This window comes from Erpetoichthys calabaricus, chromosome 12 (assembly GCF_900747795.2).
Source record: "Erpetoichthys calabaricus chromosome 12, fErpCal1.3, whole genome shotgun sequence".
In the NCBI taxonomy this organism is placed as follows: Eukaryota; Metazoa; Chordata; class Cladistia; order Polypteriformes; family Polypteridae; genus Erpetoichthys; species Erpetoichthys calabaricus.
In genome coordinates this window covers 107221765-107238244 of record NC_041405.2, presented here as the reverse complement: position 1 = coordinate 107238244, position 16480 = coordinate 107221765, and the positions used below count along the sequence as shown (strand labels likewise).

General features: G+C 35.2%; 1 protein-coding gene across 4 annotated transcripts in view; it reads right to left on the bottom strand.

Moving 5' to 3' along the window:
• Positions 1–3246: 3246 nt before the first annotated feature.
• apool (apolipoprotein O-like) overlaps positions 3247–16480 on the bottom strand; it is a 31372-nt gene continuing 18138 nt past the window's right edge. For 2 of the 4 annotated variants that reach the window (XM_028815964.2, XM_028815963.2), the window contains exons 7-9: positions 7007–7105; positions 4756–5029; positions 3247–4055 (exon numbers count right to left, since the gene is read on the bottom strand). In XM_028815964.2, the coding sequence (XP_028671797.1) occupies positions 3958–4055; positions 4756–5029; positions 7007–7105 (471 nt within the window). In that variant the 3' untranslated portion in view covers positions 3247–3957. The remainder of the gene's footprint in view (positions 4056–4755; positions 5030–7006; positions 7106–16480) is intronic. The other 2 variants (XM_028815966.2, XM_028815967.2) reach the window with 2 other exon arrangements.

The window sequence follows — 16480 nt, the reverse complement described above, 5'->3', positions numbered from 1 at the left end:
AAAAGAGGAAGGTTTATGGATGTGGTGAGAGAGGACATGCAGGTGATGGGTGTAACAGAGCAAGATGCAGAGGACAGAAAGATATGGAAGAAGATGATCCGCTGTGGCAACCCCTAACAGAAGCAGCCAAAAGAAGAAGAAGTAATGTCCATACCTACTTTGCTGCGGGTTGATCTTAACCAAGGACTCTGCCACTCAACAACTAAATCGGTCTAATCATAAACATCAAAAAACATCTTATCAAGCCAAACTAAGTTTACACAACATAAGGCAGTTTCTTCATTTGACTTCTGCATGCATCTTATGGTGCTTCAAGCACTTTCCCAAACTGTCATCAAGCATGAAGGTTGTAGGATGTAAGAGTGTGTCACAGTCCTCATAACTCCAGCTGCAGCCCCATTACATTTTGATCTTTCTTGATGCACAGTGACTTCATCAAGGACAACAATAACTGGATCTTTGCAGTGTGTTTACTGAGGATAAGAATGTGACGACACTATGCTCCATGCTAACTAGGATGGAATCAGGATGAGAAACTGCCGCCATTCATACAAAACCTATTGGCACTTCTTGTACATAAACAACCAAGCCTGATGGGTCAGAGCATAAATAGTAGGATTCAGATTAGAGATGGTATAAGAACAAAGTCGTCACAGATACGAGGTCTGCCTTCATTTGTCTGCTTCTGAATAATCACAGAGTGGATTACCATTTCAATTATGCAATACTTGTTTCTTACCAAAACGTATACTGTATTTGTGACACATGCACACATTTTAATAAACAGTACAAAACTTTAAAAAAAGCCACAAATCTATCAAATGTTTATAGCATGTTTATCAAGAAGATACTGTACAAGGCTAACATGCTCAACAAGTTTACAAGTAAAAACAGACTCATTTTGATGTTAAGCTAGCAAGCCTACTGTTTACTAAACAGCAATTTCAAATTCTTGTTCAAGAATTACAAATATGTAGCTGGTACACTGAAAACAGAAACAAACAAAAAACCTGTATAAGCATAGCAAATGTATATTTTAACAGCAAAAAGGATATGGTGCAATCAATGATTAAAAATAATTAAAACTTATAAGTGCATTTAAGCATTGGTTAACTGCAAATATTAATTATTTGAATCAATGTGTGAGAATCTATATTTTTGTTAGACAAATGGTGAAAACTACTTTTTTAAATTAAGCTTTGTTTCAGAAACTTAGATTACAGAAGAAATTAAACAATAACACCTTCTAACTATGGGAAGTATTTTATTTTCTTTAGTGACATATATATTACAGATAAATATTTTCTCAACATATTTTATTAGTTAAAAAGTATGTATTCAAATGTAATTGTATTTATTTTTGCATTTTACGGTCCTGAACAATTTTGTTAATAAAAAAATGAACGGGTAACACCTATGGTTTATAGCTTAAATATAAAAATACCAAAGTTAAGAGTTTAATATTGAACATAACACTTATCTACGTCTGGTTACACAGGAGCTTAGTGTAAATGTTTTTAAAGAGTTAAAAGAAAAAAATCTGAATTGGTATCAGAATCAGCTGATCCAGGAACATGATACTGGTTATTGGTATCGGCCCTAAAAAAACCTAATCGGAGCATCCCCAATTGAAAACATCCTCACTGCTGCATTATCTAAAGATTACAATGATTTAATATTCTCGGACACTGTATTTAATTGCTTTTTTCTCTATTTGGATGCAGCCAGCAATTTTAGGTTGAGATTTTAGCACCGATTGTAAATCTCTATTGGGCACTTCTTCAAAAAGTATTATTTAGAAAATATGAACTACTCTTACTCACCAATCCTCCATATCCAACAACCCCTAACAATGAAAATGACATGAATTGTTTTCATCAATTGAGCTAGAATTGCTGTCTATGAAAGTAAATTCAGCCACATGATGTTGTAAAATTGTATTAAACCATGCTTTATGCACACTACTAGTATGTGCAATTACATTCTAATATGAGTTTTATTTTTTAACAGGACAAAAATATATAATAAAAAACTGCAGTAACAAACTCTTTGACGAAGTGGATAGAAAATATAAAAATGTACCAACTTTTAAACCAGCGAACCAAATCTCTGAATGCGCCCAAATGTCACACCATGCATACATTTTCTTACTTTTTTTTGTTTATTTTAAAGAATTTATCTATTCATCTGGGATGGAAAAGATAAGATATAAATGTATCTGAAATAATCTATTAATGATACTTCAAAAAAATATTGCTTCAAAGCGAGTAAGACTGATTCTGGACACTTGGTACTATGGGCAGAGTCAAGGAAAGCTACTTGGCTTTCAGCTATTAGTTGTTTGATTTGGTTTGATTAGAGGTCATCTGAAGAACCTTAACTCACATTGTTCATATGGATCCCTGCTAACCTGCAAAGAACATCCCCATTTTGCTGCTCAACATACCATTGGCTGACACTGATAACCATAATGTTCCCATACAGCAACAAATATAGGAATTGTACTCGCTTTATTTTAGGAATCTCAAAGTTGGCATAATACCAGAACATAATGGGTTATACTCATAAACAGGGTACAACAGACAAGCAGCAATGAAACATGTAGATCATCACAACAGTTGATGTTCTAGCTGGATACTTCCAACAAACTCTGATTCCATTGAGCAAACAGCAGACCAAAGTGGGTTTCCATCCATTGATCCATCCATTATTTTTTCTACAACAGAGAGCAGGTACCTCCTGAAAACCTCTGGGCACACGACAGGAATCATTAAGGTGATGGATGACATTGTCTCACTGTGCATTTGCACACCCAACCAAACTCAACTCATACTGAATTACTGTAGAGTTGTAGATTTACTTTATATCCCAGTGGAAGAAACTAGAAGTACCTAAAGAAAACTCACACACACACGGAGAATGTGCAGGCTCCACACAGTCAGTGACTAGGCAGGGAATTGAGCCCAGTTCTTAGTAGAATCAGCCACCATGCTGCACTGAAGGCACTTCCACTGAAAGTGACATGGAATTCCACATTTTATTAAAATCAACAAATATGAAATTGAAAAATAACTATAACAGATTTAAAAATTCTCACAAACCTATAGATTATGACACATAATATATAGTAAATAGATTCTAAATATAATGAAAATAATGCCACACAAATGACCTACAACAGTCCTGTGTATTGAGGCTTTCCGTAGCCAACTTCACTTTAATGCAGAACAAAAACTTTTGAAACTGAAAGTGCATTATGACACTTACAACAATCAAAAGAACGTTAGCATTAATCAACACTGATTTTAAAAGATGCACAATGGCAGTTCCCTGAGTTTCAATACATGTCTAATCCAATGTTATTTATATATGTATATCATTGGACCATCAAATTTATGAAATACATAAAAAGCACCCTTTGGCAGAACCGATCACATTTCTGTGGGGCTCTCAGTAAATTAAAAAAGATTCTGCTGATAATACACAATAAAAACTACATTGCCACAAATCACAAAACATTTGAAAATGTGTTTTTTTTTTTTACAGGAATAATGTTTTAACACATTAGCAGTTGTTACTTTCTAGCTAGAGATTTAATGTGTCAAAGTAGATATCGGGCAGAAAACCTATTATATATTTTACTTTGAATTACATAAAAGAGAGTTTTCTTTATTTTTATAATAGTTATTATGACTAAACTTCAGTGAAAAATTAATTTTAATAATAAAGGGAAAAGTATCAATTTCCTTTAAAAGAAAAAAGAAGACTTATTCTGAGCCTGTACACCTCTTTGAAAACACTGCTCATCTGAAAATAAATTACTAATTCAGAAATTAATGTCAAATGTTTATTAAAGAGAATTTTCATTTCCACTGATTGTACTTTTAGGTGGCAAGGGAATAAATACCAAGCAATTTTAAACTTAGTCGGACAGTCCTTTATCCTGTATGTCCTAATTCAGCTTCTTGTAGTATACATATCAGCATCTTCTGGGTTTGACTGACCGTGATCTGCTAAGCGAGGATCAGGGCTGTATTTTGGTTTCTCTGTAACATCTGCAAGTAAAATAAAAAGAAAGTCACTGCACCACATACACAGATAACTAACCACTTTAAATTGCTTAAGTACACAATTTTTTTTTTTTTAGAAAAATCCATCATCTGTATACCACCAAGAGAAAGCTTTTCCTTTTTTAAAAGCATTCAGGCTATTCCTTTAAACATTCTAATCGATACACCGTGGCAGACTGAAAGTAATTCATGATTTTGGGAGTTACACAAACAAACAGTACTTACATAACACTGAAGTTAATTGCACAAATAAGACAAACATGCTAGCTTAACATATAGTGTTCTAAAAGGGAGATCACAATTTAGAAAGATTTAAATGATTGCTCAATGCAAGAATAAAAGGTCATTAACGGAGACAGCTTTTTTCTGCACATTCTAGCACACATAATAAACACTCAGTATAAAAGGCTTAAATAAGCATCCGAGATCACCTGCAGAGGAAGGGCTCTGCACAGAGTGTACTCCTTTAGCTTGGAAGGAAGGAGCATGTGATTAGAGGGTGCTTAACCCTACTCAGTTAGAAAATAAATAAGATAGCATTAAACTGTAAAGTTCTCAGAATCGGATTTAGGAGGTGACCAATCCTCTCGTATTTTCTCTTGCTTATGAAGCTTATTTGGTTCAACTTGGAGTTGCTGTTCAGTAGAAGAGGATGATGAAGGAGAATTAGAAATAAAGGGCATACCAGATTGTACAACTGAGTGAGGGGATACAGTGCTAGGAACAATCTCCTGAAAGCTTTTTTGCGCAGGAAAAGATTCAGTCTGAGGAGGAGAATTAGGCAAAGGGACCAAATTGGAAGAAGCAGTATCTTGAGATAAAGAGGATCCATCTTCAGGAAACAGAGATCCAATTTTAGGAGAAGCAGGAACTTCGGTAGTTTCTGTCATTTGATATACATCAGATTTTGCCGCATTTGCTGGATCCGAGGTCGACTGCAGCTGAAACAAAGAGCATGACTGTACAATTATATAACATATATTGTTACATCGCTATAAATTGTAGGTCTGTTTTCTGGATGCATATCTTTCTTTTGGCTACTTTAGTCAAGATAAAATGTTCAGATATAATATAGTTTCCTGATTTATCATACTAAACAAAATTCACTTTTAACAATTATATGTTTTTAGTTAGAATTTACTATGATTAACAAGAATATTAATAAACAGAGGAATACAAGCAAAATCTAAAATGTCCATTTATGTAAAAAAGTAATAGTAAATTTAGACTTGAAGAGAAACACAAAATAGGCACATGTGCCAAAAGAGAGTAGAGCTTTGTAGTTTGTTGCTTATTAGTTTTTAAAATTGATTTTTTTTTGTTTAAATAAAACCCATTATTTATGAACATGCAACAAAATGACCAATGAGGGCATAACTTCAAAGCGGTTTTCTTAAATTGTAACCACATCTTTATTTATATTTCTCAATCTAGAAACTGACAGTTTCTTGATGTATAGTTTCAAGAAAAAAAGCTTGAGAATCCTTTGGAATTATTATATATCTTGTCCCACCTTCACCTAAATTACACCAATTGATTAACAGAACTGGCCCTCTGGTCAATGCTGAGGAACATTGTTTAAATAAACATTCACAGTCCAAGCAGGAAAAAGTATGTGAATTTGTGCATTTACTTCTGGTAGAACCTCTTTTAGTAGCAATAACTTCGGTCAACAATTTTCTGCAGCTGCTGATCAGACTTAGAAGGAATTTTACACCATTTCTCTTTACAAACTTGCTTTAGTTCACTGATACTTTGGTGATTCCTTATATGAGCAGCCATCTGCAGGTCATGCAACAGCATTTCAAATAACTGAGGTCTGAACTCTGACTTGGGTGGTTTAAAAGACAATGATTTTCTTTTCAAGGTGTTCTGTCGATTAATTGCTTTGTTTTGGGGTTAATGCCCTTTTGGATCACTTAACTTCTACTGAGCTCCAGGTGACAGACTACCACCCTGACATTCTAATGTAAAATTTTTTCATGCAACTTTTCTCTCTGTTACAACAAGCTGTCCAAGCTACAAGGCCCAAAACCACAGTGCCTCTTCAACTATGCTTCAAAACAAGGATGAGGGTTTTGGTGTTGGTGTGCAGCGATTTCTTATCTACAAAAACAGCACTGCATGTTTATAACAAAAAGAGTTCAGATTTTTTCATGAATAACACTCTTGTTCAGTGTTTTTCTTATACTGGACACATGAACACACATTTTCAAAATGCCAAGAGATTTCTGCAGGACTTGTTACCCTCGGGTTCTTTCTTGCCTCCTTTAGCACTACGGTGATCTTTATAGGACACCCACAATTAGAATGAGTAATAACATTACGGAATTTCTTCATTTGTAGAAAATTTAATTTACTGTGGATTAAGGAACACTCTGGTCTTCAGAAATACTTTGTAAGTTTTTCTGATGTATGTATTTATATAATTTGTATTCTGAGGTGCTCTGATAATTTTTTTTGATATGAGCATGGCTTACATGAACAGATCCTTCTTGAAACAAGTACATTATGTCAGAAACCAAAGTCTGTCTGTTTTTTTTTTATTTTTTAAACAGAACAGGGCAACTCCAATTGCATCTCATTGATTATAACAACTGACTTCAATGAGATTTATTGTAACTTTGCTGAAAAAAAAACATTATTATCAGTAATTAATAAGAGCAATTCCAAAGAGTAATTCCAAAGAGTATGTGTGTGTATATATATATATATATATATATATATATATATATAAACAATAAAACAAGAAAAGCCAACATTTTAAATCCTTTGGTAGGATTTGCAGTGCAACCAGCAGCCAGCAAAGTTTGTGCAGCTTTTTGTAGGATGGCTCACAATGTTATCTTCCCATCTTAGACCTACTTATTATATCAGAGATACACAAATAAAAGTTAAGAAAGAAGAATTAAACAAAATAAGTAAAAACAAAATACCTCTTTATTTTCTGGTCTAGCTGATACTTTTGGTTTCCAAAGAGAACTCAAAGCTCCACTGGCCCAGATACCAGCAGAATAAGCATTCTTTCCAGTTATCTGAGGAACAGTTTAAAAAAAAAAAAAAAAAAAAAAATTTCTACTTTCAATGACATCATTATAATATTTATATAAACATCAATAGATGTTAATTTTACACAGGAGTGTCACTTTTCATGCTAAAAAATTACTTCAGTTTATGTCCTCATCTTATTACTCTAAAATTTCTTATTAGTTTCATGCATGGAAATATAATTCACAGTACAAACAAATGAAGGTATACATAAGTAAATGGTTTATGATAAAAATAAATTTGCCATCAGTACCTCTAAAACCGATATGTGTTTTAATTATGTTTAATATGTTGCCAAAAAAAATCTGCATATAAACTATAAATAGAATTATGTAAAATACATTAATATGTTAAATATCTTTTATAAAGTGCCCTTTATAGGTACTGAACACTGAATTAAAAAGTGCTATTTTGTTGTTGGCTGAATCAGTTCAGATTAAAGTAGATATGATTGATATGTGGCAGAAATGCACAATATTTCTTTATATTTTGGTGTGTACATATTTAAATGTTAAGCTGTAATAGCAGTTTTAGCGTTGCCTTTATGTTTTTTGCTGGTGCATTAAATGTGCACACACAAAAGAACTTTGAGTACTATTTGTAATTTTGGATTTAATTTGTAATAATCCCTTTGCCATCTGCTTTTGGAGTGAGCAGTTTTCCTCTACTGAAAAAGGCTTCAAAATGTAAATAAAAGACAAGCAAGCAATTCAGATGATGGCAGAAAAAAATATTTCAATCAGAAAGATCATGTAGGCATTGAAAAAAATCAGCAGTCTGTAATTTCTTGAAAAACAAAGAATCTACTTTCATACTCCGCATATGGCAAGGAAAACAACTGATGGTGATGACAGACAATCAGGTTTGTGAATAAAACTATCATTGATATCATCAAGAACCTGTGGCATGCAAAGTGATGGTATCACAATTTCATTTTACTAGAGATCTCACTGAGAAGAATTAAAAAGGAAGCAATGCAAAATATAAAAGGCCAAGACAGATCATGTTAAAAAGTACATGGGTTAGTTCGTACATTTCACAAAAAACATCTTACTGACAGAAATGAACTACAGGCAATACAAAATGTTCCATGTCAGCTTGTTTTACATGGTAGAGGTAGAAACATAGTTTGAATGTACATGATCACACTTGTAACTGAATCACTCCCTTTTACTGATTTTATAGTTAATGATTGTAGCAGCCAAATGACTCCTGAAATTAGAAACATCTTGCCTTGCTATTTACTAGACAATTACCTCCACATTCATTAGGTTATGTGCTATGCTTGACCCTGTTAAACTCTTGAGTCATAACTTCTGTGATACCGATATTTAAAGGAATATTCCATCCAAACCTTTTTATGCCATGTTTTCATGGAGAAAGTACACTACTTAGAGTCTAATAGAATGGGACCCAATAGTCCAATAGTGACCAACACAGGACAACATCCGTGGAAAAAAAAGAGAATTTTCATGTAACAAGGGTCGCATAAGTCACATGTCCATTATCCATCTGTATGCTTCATTTGTGCAAAATGCATGCATTTTTCCTAAAACATTAGTTATACTTACGTCCTGAAAAGATAAACAGGAAAGGCACATTCCCATAATACTGTACAGTGCTTTTGAAATGAATATCAACACTATGATTCATTGGTCAAGAATATTGTTTTCAAACTTTTACTATTTGAATCAAAGTGAACATTATAAGTACAGTTTAATAACAGTGATACTCAGAACAATCGGCTGCCGATTGGCATGCTAACATGCTTAACAGGCTAACAAGCTTATTGTTTACTACTTCTTTACCTGGTTTTTTTCTAATTAAAAATATGAGCTGCTGTTCTAAACACATGTTCATTCACTTCACACTTGGACAAACATTGCTCGTTTTATTTGCAGGATAAAATGAAAGGTCTGAATTCATTCTCTTTACATTTCTGTTGAAGACACACCTCTGTTTTTTTACACTCTACCATTCCTCTTCATATACAGGATGACTACTTAGATTCCCTTTTCTCAGTTTATTATTCCACTTACTTTAATGTAAAAGCTAATGTTGCTTTTACTCTCTCTTAAAGTCTGACTGTCTGCCCTCTGTTAAGAGAGAGATCTTACAAAAAACTGCTATATTATGGGATATACGTATATGGGAAAGAAGCTCATCTTTACATCCTATAATACAACACGCAAAATCTGCACAAATACTACTAAAGTTACCGTTGCTAGTTAAATGGTTACTACTGTATAGTACTCAGACATGTATGTATCTTCCTCTCCATGTCATTTGTTTTAATTATTCCCCACTTGTTAACTCTTTATGCAGTACTGCTTCAAATAAACAGGGATAAGTATTGCTTGGGGTGTGTATGCTTTATTTCAATACTAGCAACTAGGGAATTCTGATTTATCACAGCTATGCAAATCTGTTTAAAATGACTCACAACTTACATGTGTTCGTTAAAAACATTACTTGTTTAATTAATTAAATTAATTGTTGAAAACATTACATTAGGCCACAGTTTACATAACATAATGCAATTTTCAAACCTATGCCATTACATGATAATGGAGAGCTAGAGCCTTTCCTGTCAACAATGAAACCATCCTTGGACAGTTTATCACAACCCTCATGTGGCGTCAGTCCCTTGTAGGGCACAATTACAAACAAACCAACACTTCCTCTCACTAAGCTAATTTGGAGACATCAGTTAACCTAATACCTTTGGGAAGTGGGGAATAAACCATAGTGACTAAAAAAAAGCTTATGGAAGTATGAGTAGAATGTGAAAACATGTATCTGGACTAAAATTTGAACTTTTGAGGTGTGAAGCAGCAGTATTAATATTAAGCACTAGTACTAAGCCATCTTTTATTAAGCATATTGTCAAATACTAGGATGTGCTGGTTTCGATTGGAAGGAGGTTTGGTAATATACATTACATGTTGCTAACAGACATAGGTTATTTACCTTGGTTTATTGACTTATCTTCCTACAGTGTAAAGTCATAAGTAGACTGCAGAGCTTCCCGTGTACATATACAAAGTACAGTGACGGCAAAAGTGCGATGTGCATTCTTTCTCCGATGTAGAACCCTCGTCATCATCTGAGTTCACCTCTGCTATAGCGCATCTTTATGTGAAAACAGCAGTGTCAGATCTGGGCGAGTGTGAATGTGACTGAGAATAAAACTGAATAAAAAAAAACAAAAAAAAAAACAACACTAACCTTTACAAGCACCATAAATTTACACCGGCTGCTACAGACTCAAATCATAGGTATTTTTTTATTTTAAAATAGTAAGAATAAGAGCAGCTCACTTCTCAAAACACAGTAGTCCGGGGTCGAACTCCACCAAAGCAGTCACATTAAAGATGTGTCAATGTCCCACCCTAACGCGGGTTCTTTTTCTGCAGCTATTATCTTATATATAATTCGCCAGCCTCCTCACTCACTCACTCACGTCCGTCCGAAGCCGAATGCGCAGTCGCCTTCTGCGCAGTTGCCCGAAAAACCTTACTAGACCAACATCGTGGCAGGCGGCGGATTTACGGCCGCGAATATTCAAAGAGAAAGGCGACTTTGACCGACATCCAACCCCAACATCGCGGCAGACGGCGAATTTACGGCCGCAAAAAATTCAAAGATAAAGGCGACTACGATTAAAACTCTAGAGGCCTGAAAGGCGATTTTGACTACAGCTCGAGGCCTAATTATGCATTCTGATTCAATTACGCATTCATTCAATACACCTATATCAGGTTTGTGGTGCTTATACTTATTACTATTCCACTCGTGCCCGTTTCATCTTATGTTGTCGAAACGGGCTCTTTGTCTAGTTCTTGAATAAAAGTGCACTTGTTTTGTTATACTTGTACCTTTTGTGAAAGTGTTTATTTGATATTTGGACTTCAGGCTTCACACATTATATGCTTCAAGTCTACATTTTGTCAATTATTACTATAACATGAAAAACGTTTCTGTTTTAACGATGTGTTTACATACATAGTGGTAGACAATGAACACACATGAAATGCATGTGTTTCAAATAACGATATAGTATTTACTCTATACAACTCTAAGAAACTGACACACAGGTAAACAGACTTAAGTTGAGGAAACTTTGTGCGGTGGTGGGGGGAAGTGATAGTAGGCTGCTTGATGCTTATCGACACATTTACAAGACAAAAGATGCTGATGGAGAGGTGCGAAGGGATTTAAGGTGGGATAGATTTACAAGTTTTTCCATAGGTTTTGGTAATTCTAGTGTTAAATTGTGCAGATTAAATTAGGCCCTCAGCACATGCAGAATTAAATGTATGCCTATGACTTTTGTTCACTTCTTCTCATTTGATTAAATGTGATTAGCTGTCACAACACATGTAAAGCAAACTTGTGCATGATGATACTGACAACACCAGGCAATATCTTTTGCGTATTCCAAATTTATTTGAAAGTTGAAGGTGAAAGCTAACATTCTATTTTCTCTCACTACGTTTGGCATTGTGTTACTCCACACACACTTTGTAAAGTTGCTATATTTTACAGATGTGTTTTTGCACATCAGCCTTTTCGTAATTTTGAACGGTTAGCTTGTTATCTTCATTAGTAAAACTTATAGCCACACCCCTTCACAATGTTATTTTTTCTGTCTCACTGCTCTACTTTTTGATTAACAGTGCAGTTTATCAATTATGGAGAATCCACTGCATCCACTAAATAGTATCATCTCCAGACAGAGGAGCAGCTTCAGCGACAGACTGCTGTCACTGTCCTGCTCCACTGACAGATTGAGGAGATCGTTCCTCCCCCAAACTATGCGACTCTTCAATTCCACCCGGGGGGGGGGGGGGGGGGAGTAGGGGGGGGGGTATGGTAAACGTTAACGTTTAACATTATACAAAGTTATTGTCTGTTTTTCACCTGCATTATTATTATTATCAATCTTTAATTTAATATTATTTATTGTATCAGTATACTGCTGCTGGATAATGTGAATTTCCCATTGGGATTAATAAAGTATCTATCTATCTATCTATGTTTTTCTAACATGTCTCCAGTACCCTAAAAGGGTCCGACCCATTCATAAACCTGAGATGTCTGTTATTTTATGTTAAGATACTCTCATTAATGCAAATAACCCTCATAATTCTGATTTTCCTTTTATTATTATAGCATTTTAAAATCCAAACTGTAAAGAGCATCTTAATGGTCAGCAATTCACATTTAGAAACTCCCTCCACCAACATGTGGTGTCTTACATTTATTTTCCATGATACTTGGCTAAATAAACAATAACAACATGAAATGTGGCCATAAATAATTAAATGTGCCATGAGACATATTTTTGTTGGTATTTCTTCATGTACTGTATTTATTAATATATTTCTTCATTTATTTATTTCAGCATCACAGCACTCCTATCATACAACATGAAATATGCTTTTACATTAAAGTTGTCATTTTCACTCATCAAAGCTGAGAGGCTGGTTTCTTGTGAGTACTAGTTTTTGATTGGTGAGCTTTGCTTGACTTGATAATACTTGGGCCCCTGCACACGCTCAAAGATGTGACTGCACGTGTTCATAGAGGATCACTGTGTGCGTCTGTGATGGATATCAAGGTAGTTGCCGAGAATTAATGTGCAAAGCAGCTATTTTTTTTAAAAAGTTCAGAATTCATCATTGCCTCAGGAGTCTGAAGTGTCTCATGTAAATGTAGCACTTAATGGCAAAAGATCATTGTGATCTCTTATGCTTAAAAGGCAAGACAGAGGTAAAGAATTTAGGGGTAATTATTGATTCTGAAATAAACTTTAAATCAGATAGCAAATAGCAAAGGTTAGACCTCCTATAACTTTACAAGACGCTGAAAAATTAGTTCATGCTTTTGTTTTTAGTCGACTAGATTACTGTACTGTAGTGCACTCCTAATAGGACTACATAAAAAAGATATCAATTGGTTGTTGCAATTAGTGCAGAATACATGAATCTTAACTAGGAAAAGAACATTTGAGCATATCTCACCAGTTTCAGTGTTTTACATTGGTTACCCATGTCTCTCGAAATTGACTTTAAAATACTAATGGTTTACAAAGCATTAAATTATCTTGCTCCATCCTATATTTCAGAATGCCTGTCTCCCTACACTCCAAATAGTACCTTAGATCTTTGAATAGAGGTCTGCTTATAATTCCAAGAGCCAAGCTTGAAACAAGTGGTGAGGTGGCCTTCTGCTGTTATGTACCCAAAACCAACAGAAATTCACCAGGCTTATATTGTGGATCATTTAAAAACTGGTAAAACCCATTATTTTAATATGGCTTTTTCATAGCTATATTTCAGTTGCATTTCTGAAAGACTATATGGGCACAGAATTATATTCTTCAGGGATCCGCAAATCTGTATTAATCTATACTATTCTCTGCTGTCTTTCCCAGTTCTTCTGTGGTCAAGGCACTATGCAGCGCCCTGTGTTGATGGATTGAAGGCAGGTGTCTCAGCTGTCCACGAGACCAACTTCATCTATTATTATCATGCAAAGCCTGGAAACCAAGAGTACTGATTTAAGGACATTTATGTTAGGTTGAATATCCAGTGGGGCTGGGTGGTCTTTTGGGCTTGGAACCCCTGCAGATTTTGCTTTTTTCACCAGCCTAACTGGAGCTTTTTTTTTTGTTTTTTTTGTTCTCCCGGCCATCTGACCGTACTTTATTCTTTGTTACTTACTCGTTAGTATTATTGCTTAATCTTATTTGTTTTTCGTTTCTTATAAAACTTTCTTTTTGTCATCTTGTAAACCATTTTGAACTACATGGTTTTTAAGAAAATGTGCTATATAAATAAATTGTTCACCAATCAAAAAACCTTACTTACTATACCTGCACTCTCAACTCTGATGAGTGAAATTGAGTTTTAATTTCAGAGGGTGTATTTCATGTCACATGTGGTGTCACTGAAATAAATAAATGAAGAATTTCTATTATCCATCTATCCATTTTCCAACCCACTGAATCCGAACACAGGGTCACGGGGGTCTGCTGGAGCCAATCCCAGCCAACACAGGGCACAAGGCAGGAACCAATCCCGGGCAGGGTGCCAACCCACCGCAGGACACACACAAACACACCCACACACCAAGGCCAATTTAGAATCGCCAATCCACCTAACCTGCATGTCTTTGGACTGTGGGAGGAAACCGGAGCACCCGAAGGAAACCCACGCAGAGAACATGCAAACTCCACGCAGGGAGGACCTGGGAAGCGAACCCAGGTCCCCAGGTCTCCCAACTGTGAGGTAGCAGCGCTACTCACTGCGCCACCGTGCCACCCGAATTTCTATTATATATTTTATAATATATATTTATTAATTTAAATTCACATTTAATGTTTCTAATATTATTTATTATCACATTTCACAGTACTTTTATTTATTTGCATATTTATTTAATTTTGTCAAAAATACTCCTCCATACCTTGCATGAAACATAATACCTAAAACAATCCGGCTTAATTAAAAATAATCAGGCCACCGTTACCACAATTTTCTAAATTTTCCGTAAAGAAGAAAAAAACTCTCCATTTAGTTTAATTTGCCAATGTAAGGTCTGACCATAGTCTCCCACTCGCAGGACTGAACTAGTGTCCAGTACCACAGACGTGTCAAGTCAGAGTGTGCACACTCTGCCTACTTAGCACCAGCTGCATTTTAATTTCTTATAATTTTTTTTTTTTATATTAAGTACATCCTACAGTTATTGTCATTAAGTGCTTCATGTTTTGCAAATGTACCGCAAGTGAGAAGAGTAAAAACTTCACTAATAATGTAGGGGATCATGAGGCCAGCATGTGTGGTTCATAAGGAAAGTTCCTTTTCATGGCTAATTTTATGGCTCACTGTCCTAAGAAGTACTTCCTCACCCAGTCATGAAGACAAGATGGCTGTGCAGACGCATCTCTTTTATACAGTGTTCCAGAGCAGGATTTTGATTGCTTTCTTAATCTCTTCATCCACACACATGCCCGATGTTATCAGCAACTGTAGGCTGGACCTCTTGCCTTACATGCGGTAGTGCTGTGATAATCACTGGCTCCCTGAGACCTTAAACCGGGCCGGTAAAATTTACAACTTGCCACATGCAGGCTTAAATGTATACCTACGACTTTTGTTCAGTTCTTGTCGCTTGATTGCAGGTATGCACATCCTTAATCTATCCCTCACCAGCCGTCATGCGTGTGCATGATGATAAAGACCACATTAAGCAAAATCTTTTGCAAAATGACACAATACTTTTTTTGAGTGGTGGGAATAAGCTCCTGCAGGTATCTGCTTCTTTGAAGAAGTAAAAGAAAAAAAAAATCACCTACTTTTAAATACACCTGACCAAGTACTCGAAATGCACCTGGATATATTTTCTAATTTATTTGCTGTCTCTGCTTTTCTTACATATTAAGCCATGATTACTGAAATTAATCATATTACGGATTAAACAGAAGTAGAAGGTTCTACCATTGCTGTTTGATATTGTAGTGACAGTACTTAATATTTTTAAACAGCAGTTTGCTATACAAGATCAAGGGCCAAAAATGTAGATTTCTCTTGTTAATTTGAGAAAAGTCTAAATCCTCACTCAGCAGCATAGAAATGCAATTTTGCCCATCTTTAAGGTATCCATTAGAAAAATGTTTAATGCACCTATTTGACAAGTTGTTAATCTGTAATCCATAATGTCAATTACTTCACCAACAACTTGAATGCAAAGGCAGTTTAACCTATGAATTTTTGGGAGAAGGCACTTGAAATAACTCGGTGACAACTGAATATGGCTGAAGAAAAATTAATCATAATTTATCACAGCAAAATTGAAAGTAAACTATATTAGGAAAACCATTTGTGCAGCAGTCTGTAATGAATTCTTCAGTAATGAGTTTAATTGTGCCTGCTGTGTCTATGTGAATTACCACCTTACACAGTGTGTTAAACAGGCTTTTAGTGCATGTCAAAAACATGGCTTCAGATACTGTTAACTATGCTTGTGTTTAAAAAAAAAATTCAACTTCATTGGTACTAGAAAGAATTCTCAACCATAATACAAAAAAAAAAAAAAAACACAATAACTATTGTGGTAAGCAGCCCGGACACAGACAGGCAGACATCGTCACCCAACACATGCTTTATTTACAAATATATACAATAAAGTGCCACACAACCCCAAAACTCCCCCAAAGTCCAGGCCTCTCACAATGATGCCTCTCTTCAGGCCGCCTCCTTTCCACTCCTCCCGAACTTCGTCCTTCTCTGCTCCCGACTCAAGCCACTGAACGGACTGAGGCGGCCCCTTTTATAATCACCCGGATGTACTCC